The following is a 15,477-nucleotide window of genomic DNA, read 5'->3' on the forward strand; positions in this document are numbered from 1 at the left end:
TACTACAAACATTCTGCTCTTTCATGGTTGGTGAATTGGTATCAAACGTGGGGAAAATCAGCTTTTCATTACATGTACTGACTAATACTCTGTCTAGGCCATCAATCTACGTGCTTGAGTTTATTCAGCTGGCATTGACTATTTTTTGTGCTTCATAGGAGATGGTGAGGAAAATAAAAGGCTGAGATTTAAATATCTCAAGTTCTTCATGACTATTTGTTCTAGAGGTTAACAGTTAAAAAAGCTGAAGAATCCAAACCGAAACCTAAGAAAGAGGCAGATATCGTGAGAGAGACAATCATCCGACGGGCAGCACTAGAGTTTAAAGATGGCATGTATGGTATCTTTTTATTAATTTAGGATGGTTCAGTAAAACCAGAGTTTATATTGAATTTTCTCATGTTGTCACATAGAAGTCAATTTTGAAAAACCTGCAGAATGGGTACAATTAAAGGATACATTTATCCGATTATCTTTGATTAGATGTTCAGCTGCCTTTACCTAATTGTGCTAAATATCCAGCTACATCTACCGACTCAAAATTTAGGGTTGCTGTTTCTACAGCTGGACTTGCCCTTACTTTCCTGCCATAATACTTCACAATCTGAGATTATACTGCTTCAGAGAGGTCATTAGTTCTTTCAGAAGAATCCAGTAATTTTACAGATATAAATAAAAAAGTTATGAGTAATATTAAATGTCATTTGTCCAACTAAATTCAGACATAGACAAACGGCAGTGTTTCAATATCCAGCCATGCTCAATGGCTGGCATTTACAAGGCTAGCTTTTTATCTGGCTAAAACTTTAGCCAGATGTTCTGGAACAGAGTCAGCTCTCCAGCTACTTTAGGCCTGGATGCACTAAGCTGCAGTGTTTTTTCGCATTAGGGGCTTCACTACTGTGATAGGGTGTAGCTGCAATAGAGGGCCTCTCTTCTGAAAAAAAAATTGCACCTGTTTTCTGTGTTATTTTGTCTCGCTGTAAAATAATGTAGCATGGTCCCTTTATGTGCAATGTTGGCTCCCGAAGTACAGGGCTGCCATCACCCTAATGGGACCACCAAAATATCGAGCCATTTGCGAAGATCAAACCTGACTTTCTCCTTACCCGGGGCCACCTCTCGCGGTGGCCCAGACACCAAAATAAAAAAAATTATGAACAAGTTGTACAACGATGGCCCATCCCAACCCAGTTAACAAGTAGGACATTACAGTCCCATCCCTCCTTGCACAACACAAATATCTGATAAGCCCCATCATCAGACCTGACCCCCACCCCCCCCAAATCCCAAAAATTAAAACAGTCCTTGTTAGTCTATAGCGGTACCCCATCCCAACCTACATCCTTCCAGTACTAAAGATTCTTTGGTTTCTAGTGGAGAGACACTTCCCCTACCCCTGACCCAACCTTCTGCACCTCAGTACCTCCAATTTGCAACATCCAGGAAGAGAAAGAGCCCAATGTGTTCCCTAGCCCTGGGCCTAATCGGCGCCATTCTGAAAACTGGCACCAATATGACCTTGTCCAGTCATGTGACTGGGGCAAGGTCTGTGAATCAGACCTCAGTCACGTGGTCAAAGTCCAATGCCTGGACCTTGCCCCAGTCACGTGACTAGGGCAAGGTCTGTGAATCAGACCTCAGCCACGTGGTCAAAGTCCAATGCCTGGACCTTGCCCCAGTCACGTGACTGGGGCAAGGTCTGTGAATCAGACCTCAGCCACGTGGTCAAAGTCCAATGCCTGGACCTTGCCCCAGTCACGTGACTGGGGCAAGGTCTGTGAATCAGACCTCAGCCACGTGGTCAAAGTCCAATGCCTGGACCTTGCCCCAGTCATGTGACTGGGGCAAGGTACAAGGAACCACTAAAGACCAATGAGATCTATTTTAATTTCTGGGAGTTTGGGGGAGGGGTTTCGGGTCCGGAGGGGGGGTTATTGGATATTTTATGTTGTGCAAGGGGGGATGGGCAGTTCTTTTGGCTGTAATAGCCTACTTCAGGGGTGGCCAACTCCAATTCTCAAGTGACACAAACAGGCTAGGTTCACTGTATGCAAACCTATCTCATACATATTCATTGCGCATATCCTGAAACCTGGCCTGTTTGTGGCTCTCGAGGACTGCAGCTGGCTACCCCTGGCCTACGTGGTAATTGACTTGGAGGAGAGAGGTGTCAAGTGACCATTTGCTCATAATTATTTTATTTGGTTGTCTGGGCCACCTCCAGTTGTGGTCCTGAGGCGAGGAGGAGGATCAGGTCTGCTTTAGGGTTTCAATGTTCCGATGTTAAATTAACATTTCCCTCAATAAGTGTAGTTAAATTAATGTGGCTGATAACTTTCTAAGTCAACCACATTAATTTATTTATGTCAGATTGCCTATTAATGATCCGCTTTGCATGGATTTACAAAATTCATGCACGCAAATCCCATACAAAGTAGCTCATTGTAATATGGGAGGGAATCTGGGCCATTATGTGTATCACCGCAATAGGGTTATCTCGCTCAATAAACTGCATATATCATGCGATATACGCTGTTTAACGCAGGTTAGAGCTCTATCGCAACTTAATTCATCTCTCTGTTAGCTGGATAATCACTAATATTCAGCCTTATCTGGCTCAGTTAGCTGAATAACTTCAGGAATGCATAAAAACAGTTCTACTGTTAGCTGGATAAAGTTATCCAAATAATTTTGAGATAACTGTAGATATTCGGTGGTGGAGGCACACCGCTGAATATCTGGTATAAGTTAACTGAATAAGTTTATCTGGCTAACTTATCAAATCACTGTATCAGTATAAATCTAGAATTTTGCCAAAAAAGAGAGAGGAGTGCAGCGAAATTGTGATCATTCTTCTTGGTTGTGCTCATTTATTTATTTTATTTATTTATTTTTATATACCGGTGTTCGATTTTACATATCACATCACATATTTACATTCCAACAAAAAATGCAGGAAATCATATTAGAAACAAATAAAAAATAAAAGTATATCTGAAGATAATGGCATGATTTACTTTAACAACTGTTCTTATCAGAACCATAACCAATAGAAGAATACATTTTTCCTTTAACCACTCTGCTTTCCAAATTTTTTTCTTGCGTTGTACCTTGACTACTTTATTTCAGCAAATTTGGGAATTGGAATGCCAATGTTGGCCAGCAACTTCATCAAGCCAGATATCACAGTTCACCTGCAGAGTGAAAATGGAGTCCTTGGACTGGTAAGGCTATTCACATATTCTTTCTTGAAGATACAGTGTCATTTAACTATTTTATTTAATATTTGTAGTTTTATCTATTTTCCGATTACAAGCAGGATTGTAGTCCTCACACATGGGAGACATCATAAGATAGATCTTGGCTTGGAACTTTGACATCAAAGCTTCGATAAGTTATGAGCATGCCCTAATGGGCATATGCAGCCATGACACTCCCCAACTTCTTTTCTGTGGAGCCTGCAGGTCACAATTCATTTCATTCCCTCTCAATTGCTGCAATTAAAATTTTCTGGAGCCACAAGAGCTCTTTCTCGCAGGGTCCCACAGATTTTCACCCACTAGTCCTCTAGGTAGGTTTTTTCATATGGTTTTAAGTTTCTTTATTTTTCTGTTAGCTACATGGTGTACTTGTTCTGGTGCTCCAGGGCAACATCAGTAGGTTTTTTTCTCCCATTGAAGTTATTTGATTCACTTAGTTTTCAACTGATGCCTGTGGTTTAGGTGCCTCCTCTATAGTTGAGTCAGGTCTAACAAGTCCCATGCTCAATGGGTGCTTTGCTTTGAGGTGCTGATCACGATGTCTAGCGCTGCTTCTTTGAGACTATGACACCTAGAGAAAATTGTTCCTGCTAGAGCTCCTAGTAACCATTCAGGAGACTTTAGTCCAGCCAGTAGACATCAATATTGGAGTCATCGACATCAAGGGATCTAGGAGGTGTGATGTTCATTGATGATGCATAGACATCAGAATGGTATCAGTCTCCCATCATTTCCAGACTCCAGATCAATGCACAGTACCTAGAGAGGGATACTCTGATCACAACCAAGGGGAAAAGAGCTAATCCTCAGCACAGTCCTGGAAATCACATCAGTCTTCAAGGGTCCAAGTGACCAAATTGCCTCTGTGCCCAGGTAGATGTGGCCTCCTCTCCTGCCTTTTAATCTGTACTGGCATTGTTATTTTTGAGGAGGAGCTGGACAAAAAGCTCAATCAAATTCTTCTTTCCAGTGCATTGGCAGGGGAAGTTCCAGCAAAACACATAGGTTCCAGCTGGGCCCATAGGCAACTGAGTCCTCACTGGGGTATTGCCTGCTAGTTGGGTGAGATTTATTTATTTATTTTTATTTAGATTCCACCTTTCAGTCATTTCAAATCGGATTGCATTCAGCTACATTGTAGATATTTTCCTGACCCCAGAGGGCCACTCCCCAACATGCCACTCAGGTTCAGATGGGTGAACCTAGGGATGGGACTATAGATTTGAAGGCTTCTCTGATCAGCATGGGTCAATGTCCCTCTGATCCATCTTCTCCACAGGAGGAAGAAGAGTCCAGGACAAGTTTATGGTTTCTTCCATGGATGATATGTTGGTGCTATTCACGAGATTGTCCAAGAGACCCAGATAAGAATATGGGGGTATCTCCTTTCTGCTACTGCCTCAGTCTGTGATGGTTAGATCTGCCATCAAGAAGGCCAAGAGATTTAGGACTCATGCTACCCTGGGTGCTCTTGGGAGAAAGCTGTATCATGGGGGGCTATGCTCAGTCTCTGCATAGCATACTATCAACCCTTCCAATACTAGTGTATGCGTAAAATCACCAGTGTCAAGGTGCTGGACTTCAAAAAAAAAAATATGGTTGGCTCGACCTTTGACATTTTGAATACCATGATATAGAGAGAATGTATTGTTCAATAGGGTCAAGAAAGCAGTGACTTAGTGATAAGACCATAAGAACATAAGAAAATGCCATACTGGGTCAGACCAAGGGTCCATCAAGCCCAGCATCCTGTTTCCAACAGTGGCCAATCCAGGCCATAAGAACTTGGCAAGTACCCAAAAACTAAGTCTCTTCCATGTTACCATTGCTAATGGCAGTGGCTATTCTCTAAGTGAACTTAATAGCAGGTAATGGACTTCTCCTCCAAGAACTTATCCAATCCTTTTTTAAACACAGCTATACTAACTGCACTAACCACATACTCTGGCAACAAATTCCAGAGTTTAATTGTGCGTTGAGTAAAAAAAAACTTTCTCCGATTAGTTTTAAATGTGCCCCATGCTAACTTCATGGAGTGCCCCCTAGTCTTTCTACTATCCGAAAGAGTAAATAACCGATTCACATCTACCCATTCTAGACCTCTCATGATTTTAAACATCTCTATCATATCAGCCGTCTCTTCTCCAAGCTGAAAAGTCCTAACCTCTTTAGTCTTTCCTCATAGGAGAGCTGTTCCATTCCCTTTATCATTTTGGTAGCCCTTCTCTGTACCTTCTCCATCGCAATTACATCTTTTTTGAGATGCGGCGACCAGAATTGTACACAGTATTCAAGGTGCGGTCTCACCATGGAGCGATACAGAGGCATTATGACATTTTCTGTTTTATTCACCATTCCCTTTCTAATAATTCCCAACATTCTGTTTGCTTTTTTGACTGCCGCAGCACACTGAACCGACGATTTCAATGTGTTATCCACTATGACACCTAGATCTCTTTCTTGGGTTGTAGCACCTAATATGGAACCCAACATTGTGTAATTATAGCATGGATTATTTTTCCCTATATGCATCACCTTGCACTTATCCACATTAAATTTCATCTGCCATTTGGATGCCCAATTTTCCAGTCTCACAAGGTCTTCCTGCAATTTATCACAATCTGCTTGTGATTTAACTACTCTGAACAATTTTGTGTCATCTGCAAATTTGATTATCTCACTCGTATTTCTTTCCAGATCATTTATAAATATATTGAAAAGTAAGGGTCCCAATACAGATCCCTGAGGCACTCCACTGCCCACTCCCTTCCACTGAGAAAATTGTCCATTTAATCCTACTCTCTGTTTCCTGTCTTTTAGCCAGTTTGCAATCCACGAAAGGACATCGCCACCTATCCCATGACTTTTTACTTTTCCTAGAAGCCTCTCATGAGGAAATTTGTCAAACGCCTTCTGAAAATCCAAGTATACTACATGGGGGTTCACCTTCATCCACATGTTTATTAACTCCTTCAAAAAAGTGAAGCAGATTTGTGAGGCAAGACTTGCCCTGGGTAAAGCCATGCTGACTTTGTTCCATTAAACCATGTCTTTCTATATGTTCTGTGATTCTGATGTTTAGAACACTTTCAACTATTTTTCCTGGCACTGAAGTCAGGCTAACCGGTCTGTAGTTTCCCGGATCGCCCCTGGAGCCCTTTTTAAATATTGGAGTTACATTAGCTATCCTCCAGTCTTCAGGTACAATGGATAATTTTAATGATAGGTTACAAATTTTTACTAATAGGTCTGAAATTTCATTTTTTAGTTCCTTCAGAACTCTGGGGTGTATACCATCCAGTCCAGGTGATTTACTACTCTTCAGTTTGTCAATCAGGCCTACCACATCTTCTAGGTTCACCGTGATTTGATTCAGTCCATCTGAATCATTACCCATGAAAACCTTCTCCATTTCGGGTACCTCCCCAACATCCTCTTCAGTAAACACTGAAGCAAAGAAATCATTTAATCTTTCCGCGATGGCCTTATCTTCTCTAAGTGCCCCTTTAACCCCTCGATCATCTAACGGTCCAATTGACTCCCTCACAGGCTTTCTGCTTCGGATATATTTAAAAAAGTTTTTACTGTGAGTTTTTGCCTTTACAGCCAACTTCTTTTCAAATTTTCTCTTAGCCTGTCTTATCAATGTCTTACATTTAACTTGCCAACGTTTATGCTTTATCCTATTTTCTTCTGTTGGATCCTTCTTTCAATTTTTGAATGAAGTTCTTTTGGCTAAAATAGCTTCTTTCACCTCCCCTTTTAACCATGCTGGTAATCGTTTTGCCTTCTTTCACCTTTCTTAATGTGTGGAATACATCTGGACTGTGCTTCTAGAATGGTATTTTTTAACAATGACCACGCCTCTTGCACACTTTTTACTTTTGTAGCTGTTCCTTTCAGTTTTTTTCTAACAATTTTTCTCATTTTATCAAAGTTTCCCTTTTGAAAGTTTAGCACGAGAGCCTTGGATTTGCACACTGTTCCTCTTCCAGTCATTAAATCAAATTTAATCATATTATGATCACTATTGCCAAGCGGCCCCACCACTGTTACCTCTCTCACCAAGTCCTGTGCTCCACTGAGAATTAGATCTAAAATTGCTCCCTCTCTCATTGGTTCCTGAACCAATTGCTCCATAAAGCTATCATTTATTCCATCCAGGAACGTTATCTCTCTAGCGTGTCCTTATGATACATTTACCCAGTCATTATTGGGGTAATTGAAGTCTCCCATTATTACTGCACTACCAATTTGGTTAGCTTCCCTGATTTCTCTTAGCATTTCACTGTCGGTCTCACTGTCTTGACCAGGTGGACGGTAGTATACCCCTATCACTATAGTCTTCCCCGACACACAAGGGATTTCTACCCATAAAGATTCAATTTTATATTTAGTCTCATGCAGGATGTTTATCCTGTTGGACTCTATGCCATCCCGGACATAAAGCGCCAAACCTCCTCCAGGGTGCTCCTCTCTGTCATTTTGATATAATTTGTACCCGGGTATAGCACTGTCCCATTGGTTATCCTCTTTCCACCATGTCTCTGAGATGCCAATTAAGTCTATGTCATCATTCACTGCTATACATTCCAATTCTCCCATCTTACTTCTTAGACTTCTGGCATTAGCATTCAAACATTTCAGAGTTTGTTTTTTGTTTTGTATTTTCATTCTGCTTTTTAATTGATAGGGATAAGTTAGAATTTTTTAGCTCAGGTGAGTTTTTAGTTACAGGCACTTGGACTATTTTTCTAATTATTGGATCCTCACTGTCATGATGCCCTAATTCTAATGCATCATTAGTATACTTTGAAGATACCTCTCTCCGAACCATGTGCTGCTGAGCGACTGTCGGCTTTCCCCTTTGTTCTAGTTTAAAAGCTGCTCTATCTCCTTTTTAAAGGTTAGCGCTAGCAGTCTGGTTCCACCCTGGTTAAGGTGGAGCCCATCCCTTCGGAAGAGACTCCCCCTTCCCCAAAAGGTTCCCCAGTTCCTAACAAAACTGAATCCCTCTTCCTTGCACCATCGTCTCATCCACGCATTGAGACTCCGGAGCTCTGCCTGCCTCTGGTGACCTGCGTGTGGAACAGGGAGCATTTCAGAGAATGCTACCCTGGAGGTTCTGGATTTAAGCTTTCTACCTAAGAGCCTAAATTTGGCTTCCAGAACCTCCCTCCCACATTTTCCTATGTCGGTGCCCACATGTACCACGACAGCCGGCTCCTCCCCAGCACTATCTAAAATCCTATCTAGGTGACGCATGAGGTCCGCCACCTTCGCACCAGGTAGGCATGTTACCAGGCGATCCTCACGCCTACCAGTCACCCAGCTATCTACATTCCTAATAATCGAATCACCAACTATGACGGCCGACCTAACCCTTCCCTCCTGGGCAGTAGGCCTTGGGGAGATATCCTCAGTGCGAAAGGACAATGCATCACCTGGAGTGCAGGTCCTTGCTACAAGATCCTTTCTTGCTGCACCTGGTTGGTGCTCTCCCATCATGAGACCTTCTTCCTCCACGGCAGCACCAGGGCTGCCAGTCTGAAGTTGGGACTTGACTACTATGTCCCTGAAGGTCTCATCTATATACCCTCTCTGTCTGCCTCAGCTCCTCCAGGTCTGCCAGTCTAGCCTCCAGAGATCGGACTCGTTCTCTGAGAGCCAGGAGCTCTTTGCATCGCATGCACATGTACAACTTCTCACCGGTGGGTAAAAAATCATACATGTGACACACTATGCAAAAGACTGGGAAGCCCCCCTCTTGCTGCTGGACTGCTGCCTTCATCTCAATTTTGATCAGTTCCTAGTTAAATTTTCGGTTGCTATGGGAGTAGGAATGTGTCTAACGTCCTTTAAATGTATTAGTGAATTCACTATGTGATTGGTAGTGGCCTACCGGGGTCTGATCGAATTCTCAATAAAGTTTTTCTTGATTCTTTTTTTTTTTTTTTTGTGAAAGTGGCAGCTGCCTATAAATTAAGGGATGAGCTAGGGGTGGGTGGGCGAGGGATGGGAGGGTTGGGAAATCCAAACAGTCTAACTTCAGTTAGTCAGCCATTGTGTCCCTCTCTACTGCGTCTCCAAACCCACTATCCACAGCCAGGGGTTTTAAGAATGGGACATTGAACAGGGAGGAGATGCTTTCTGCTGCTTCCTCAAACCCATTAGTCAGCAAGGTTCTCGCTTTAACCCCAGACATCAGAGGGCCTGAAAGGTCACAGGTTACAGCCTAGTCAAGACCTGACTTGATGCTTTAATTGAATGGAGAGAGCATAACCCAGATTTTAGTGTCTCCGAGAACCTTTCCATCGAGGAGAGGTGGAAGTTTTAAGAAAACTGTTGGCCCAGATTATCCTCAAACTCTTGGGTTCTCAGCATAATCAGAAGAGGGGCGTATGATTATTGGATATCCCTCCAAATTGCCCACTGTGAAGCTCTTTGGCAGGCTTTCAGCATCAAGAACTGTAAGGGGAGCTGCTGATGAACCTGTTTCACCAGATTTAAATGGGCGGGATTCTCTGTCAAATATTTCCTAGTCCCCAATTGTATGGAGTGGGGAGGTCTCGGTCTCCTCCTAAACTGGGGTGCATTAAACAAGAACCTGGTAAGAGAAAGCTCAAAATGGTTTCCCCAGACACTCGTATTCCTTTTCTAGGAAAAGGAGACTGGCTGTGCTCCCTAAACCTAAAGGTTGCATACATTTACTTTGAGATATTGCCTGTTCTGAGGAAGCATCTCAGATTCATAGTAGGGAATCATAACTCCCACTATTGTTTTCTACCTTTTCCGCTTTGTGTCATCACCCTACATGTTTATAAAATGTTTTGCGGTTGTCTCTACATACCCACACAAATTAGGCATGCATGGTTTTTACTGTACGTATTACTCCTAGGTGAGTCTTCACGGTTAGTTAAATGGACTAAAATCTCAGTGGATTCCAACCACTCACCATCTCTAGAACAGCATTCACAGCATTCAGGCTTTGAGAGAAACTCTGTCCCAATGGCTGATTTATTCCAAATACCTTGGGTACAAGTTGTGGGGCTCTTTTAGACGGGCTCTGCACTAGGGTTTCTGGTCTGCTTTTCATGAGATAAACTTCCTTAAACTAAGGGTGGTAAAGTATGTTCTGAAGGCTTTCAGGGTTCAACTGGCTAACGAACTGGTCTTTGTTTAAACATACATTCAGGTAGTTATGTTCTTTGTCAATCAGTGAAAAGGAATTAGACCGCACTTCCTGTGGCAGGAAACTGTCCAGATATGGCACTAGGCCATCACTCAAAAAATGATCGTAAGAGTATCTGGTGGGCAGGGCTTCTGACCTGAGAGTCAAACTGAGTCAGGTCCTGGAACGTCTCAAAAGGTCCCTGTATAGGGGAGAAGCAAACCAGGTATTCTGCATGTGGAGCATGCCTATGATAGCTCTGTCTGCATCTTTTGTGGACAGAAAGGTCTTCAAACTTCTGTTACAAGAGAAGCATATACAGCAAATAGCCCAGACTCCTTCACCCTAGATTAGAGTTGAAGACTTCTGCAAACATATCCAGCAGTTCCTCCGGCCACAAGACCTCAGAGAAACTCAGAAGAGACTAGGGAACTATGAGCCTTATAGCTTCCTACTGACTGAGACAGATGTGGCTCCCACTCCTTTAGGTGATTTCTTTTAGAGATCCATTCAGGTTGGGGAGTTCCCCGTGCTGATCACTCAGGATCAGGGGCTGCTATGCCACCACAGCATTATGTAGCTGTCTATCGCAGTCTGGACATTGAAGGGATAATCCTGCAACCCTGGAATCTGTCCAGTGAGGTGTCTCATATTCTTCTGGCTTCCAAGAAGGATTTCACAAGAAAACTCTATGATTTGGAGTGGAGAACTTGTATCATGTGATGTGATCCACGTTCCTCTCTTCTGTTTCACACAAAAATTGCTTGATTACTTTCTACATCTCTCTGAGTTGGGTTTGAGAACCAGCTCAGTTAGGGTTCAATTTAGTGTAGTTGGTGCTTATCACCACTATGTAGATGGGTGAAAATCCATCTCTGTACAGCCTTTAGTTGTCCGTTTTATGCGGGGCTTACTTTAGTTGAAGCATCTCACTGTGTCATGGGACCTCAAAGTGATACTTGTCCAGTTGAAGCAAACTCTTTTCAAGCTTCTGGACTCTTGAGAGTTGAAGTACCTGACCTGGAATGTCGTATTTTTTTATGGTGGTCACTTTGGCATGCGGAGCTCCAGGACATAGTGATTTATTATACTCATACAAAGTTTTTCTCAGTAGTGTTCTACACACAGATCCTAAGTCTGCCTTTTAGTTGTAGCAGAATCCACAAAAGGTGAATGGATGTTGCAGTTTAGAATGTAAGGGAACTGTAGCCTTCTGCCCACAGCAGACTGAAGCCTTCAGATAGTCACCCAGCTTTTTGTTTCATTTGACATTTTTATTTTAGATTTTGTGTATACTGTCTATAAAATGGGTGTTAGTTCTAAGCGGTTTACATGATAAAAACATACATCATTAAGTACAAGTTGAAAAAGAGAAACTTTATCAGATAGTAAAAAAGAATAATCTTAATGTAGAATAAAAAAAAAACAAAACATAAAAAATAGCTTAAATGAATAAATTAAAAAAGGTTAAAAATTACGGTTGCTGAACGCAAGGGTACATAAGTTTTGAGAGCTTTTTAAAAAGTGCTCTATTTCTATTTGGCTAGCAGATTGCCTCTCTTTTTGTTGCACCCAGAAGGTCCTGATCTCGTGGGACATGGCGGTATCAGTAGCCCATCTGAGATCCGCCTCCATGGAGGAGATCTAAAAAGCTGCAATATGGCATTCTTTCCACATGTTCATCTTGCTTCTGTTTCAGCAGTGGCTCCCAGCACAACAGTAATTTCAGCCAGTCTGTCCTATGGACCTTTGAGGCGTAGAAACAAACTTGTCCTTCCTTTGGCCTGTAATTTTGGTTCCAGGCTGCCAAAAATACAAAACGAAACAGAAAAAGTTAGGATGGGCTATCACCACCAAAAACTATTGTCACCATTTTGGGGTTTGGTTTTCCCCCTTTTTTTTTTTTGTTCAGGACAACTTGAGAATCCCCATGTGTGAGGACTGCCATTCTACTTGTCCTCAGAGAAAGTGGATTTACTTACCATGCTACCCTCAACGGATTGCATGGGGGTAGCCTGCATGGAGCAGCAGTTACGACACTTAACAGAACATATGGGAGTAACCTGCCCAGAGTGGCAGTTACTACCATAAGAAAATTACAGGGCAGACTGGATGGACCATCTGGTCTTTATCTGCTATCATTACTATATTACTCTGTAAGTGCAACATTGGGTCTCAGAGGACAGCAGGATATTAATCCTCACAAAACTCTCCAAATCTTATTGTTATCATGGAATAAAGGACCGTGCATGGGATTAGAAGTTTTGATGTCAAAGTTCCATGCCAGGCTCCATCTGATGATGTCACCCCTTGTGTGAGGACTGACATCCTGTTCTCAGAAGACAAGCAGGATGGTAGTCCTCCCACATGGGTGACATCATTAGATGGAATCTTGACACAGAAAACTTATGCCAAATTTTCTAGAACTTTGACTTGCCACACTGCGCATGCTGAGCATGCCCTATATCATGAATCTACGCAGGGTCCCTCTTCAGTCTCTCTTTTCCCGCTGAGCTGTAGCATCACAGTTGATGAGCTCACTTTCGGCCTTTTTGGCCTGTTTTGGGAAACTTTCTTTTTCGCTTTTTTGCAAATTTTTTCACCTGCGTTTGCCTGGTCCAACTCAGTCCTCCCTGTAGTGTTCCTAGTCAGAATTTTCGTCGTTTATCGGTAAGTTTCCTTTTACGGTTGACTCCCATGGCACCAGTGCTTCGGTGCTTGCCGACCTTTGACGTCCGCTATCATCAATTTAGATCTTGCTTCCCATTTATTTCACCTCTTAATGGCCGCATCTGATTTCTGGCGATGCCCTCTGTGCCTGAGGACCATGTCCATCACGGAACCCCATGATTTATTTTATTTATTTATTTATTTAGGTTTTTTATATACCGGCATTCATGACAACAATCACATCATGCTGGTTCACAGTAAAACAGGGGTGCATAATAAACTTCAAACTGGAACTGTAGTGCGGTAAAAAGCAGTTACATATAACAAGGGTGATTGAACTGGGCGAAGAGAGAAACAAAAGGAAAGGAATGGTTAACGTTGGCTAACGATAATTACAAAAAGTTAAAATTGAAATGGCTGAGTTTTATGTTTTGATGGTGAGAAGTTAAATTAATTGGAGTCCGGGAATGCTTGTTTGAACAGCCAAGTCTTGAGTCTTTTCTTGAAAATTGGGAGGCAGGGTTCCAGTCTAAGATCGGAGGGGATGGAGTTCCATAAAGGTGGACCGGCTATAGAGAAGGCCCGATCTCTTAAGGTAATATGTCTGGTGGTTTTGGTAGGAGGTACCTGTAGTGATCCTCTGTATGCGTCTCTTGTCGGTCTTGAAGAGTTATGTAATCGGAGAGGGTTATGTAGGTCAATTGGAGCAAGTTGATGGTTGGTTTTGTATATGATGGAAATGGACTTGTAGATGATTCTGAAGTGGATTGGCAACCAATGAAGGTTTTTTAGGTCTCTTCTCCTGGTGTTTGTCAGTATTCGAGCTGCCGCATTTTGTACCATCTGAAGCGGTTTGGTGAAGGAGGAGGGGAGACCTAGTAAGATGGAGTTACATGGTGAGGAGCGCCAGTCCTCCATCAGTGCCGTGGGTCTGTGACAGTCTCCACCAGTCCTGATATCAGTCACTGATCCTCTTCTCAGTTCTGAAGAGGATCTGGCCACCCTCCTTCCTCCCAGTCAGTCTTGGCATCGGCAGTGTTCGAGGAGGAGCTTGAGCAGAGAGTCCAACTGGTGGTCGAGCGGGTGATGCAGGGCATCGGTTCCTTGGTGCTGACGGTACCAAAACTGGTACTATCCATCTTAGAGCCACTGTTCGAGAGCTCAGTGCACACATTGATGCGTTACCACTCCAGATGGCATCTGTTTCCAGACCGACATTGGTGCCCGTAGGGGTGCACCGCAGCCTCTCCCTGCCAATATGGTGGTTGTTGCTGGTTCCTTGGAGGAGGAAGCTCCACCAAGGCTAGCTGATACATTGAGGCCTGCAGCCCCCTGTCCAACTGTGCCAGTGCCTGCAACTTTGGATGAAAACTGAGTGCCTAGGGCCCCACCCTCTGTCGAGTTCAGTGAGGAAGAGGGTCCCTATGACCCCTGGGGGGATAACATCATGGAGTCCTCCTTTGATGGCTCTTAGTGTCTCCCCTCAGATCCTTCTCCTTCAAAAGAGCGAAAGAAGTCTCCATCTGAGGACGTAACCTTTGCAGTTTTTGTGAGGGTGATGATGGAGGCCATCCCATTTCAGTTACTGATGGAGGAAGATGCCAGGCACAAATGCTTGAAATCCTCCGGTTCCTGGAGCCTCCTGTGGAAATCATGGTGGTCTTGGTACATGATATCCTTAAGGAGTTGCTGCTGAGAATATGGGACCACCGCCTGATAGAGCCTCCCATGAATAAGAAGGTTAATGGGGGTTTACCTCATTCAGAAAGCTCCCAGATTCGATAAGCGACAGCTGCTCTACCAGTCGGTGGTGGTTGAATCAGCTCTCAAGAGAGCCAAGCAGTCTCAGACCCATTCCTCAGCACCCTGAAAGAGGGATCACAGAGCAATGGATGCTCTTGGAAGAAAGATGTTCAGGGAGCCATGCTCATTGTCCGCATAGCTTCCTATCAACTCTGCATGACCCAGTACTCTCAGAACATCTGGAAGCTGGTGCAGGAGGTGGCCAAGCAGCTGCCTCAGCAGCAGCAGGACCCCATCATGTTGCTGGTGCATAAGGATCTGGTGTGAGGAAAATATTAGGTCCAAGCAACCTACGATGTTTTCGAGACCGCATTGAGGGCCTCTGCAGTGGGAATCAGCTCCTGCAGTATGGCATGGCTGCAGGCCTCGGATCGCCAACCAGGAATGACTCAATGCCATGCCATGTACTGGGGAGAATCTCTTCGAAGATGAGGTGAGAGATGCAGTGGCCAGTGGGGTATAGGGCACGCTGGGCATGCCCAGTGTGGCAAGTCAAAGTTCTAGAAACTTTGACATAGGTTTTTCGTGTTGAGGCTCCATCTGATGATGTCACCCATGTGTGAAGACTAA

General features: G+C 43.4%; 1 protein-coding gene across 1 annotated transcript in view; it reads left to right on the forward strand.

Moving 5' to 3' along the window:
- OXCT1 (3-oxoacid CoA-transferase 1) overlaps nucleotides 1–15,477 on the forward strand; it is a 570,108-nt gene that overhangs the window by 258,547 nt on the left and 296,084 nt on the right. The window contains exons 9-10 of the mRNA XM_029578060.1: nucleotides 226–340; nucleotides 3,133–3,227. Coding sequence (XP_029433920.1) covers nucleotides 226–340; nucleotides 3,133–3,227 — 210 coding nt within the window. The remainder of the gene's footprint in view (nucleotides 1–225; nucleotides 341–3,132; nucleotides 3,228–15,477) is intronic.

The sequence above is a fragment of the Rhinatrema bivittatum genome, chromosome 1 (assembly GCF_901001135.1).
Source record: "Rhinatrema bivittatum chromosome 1, aRhiBiv1.1, whole genome shotgun sequence".
NCBI lineage: Eukaryota > Metazoa > Chordata > Amphibia > Gymnophiona > Rhinatrematidae > Rhinatrema > Rhinatrema bivittatum.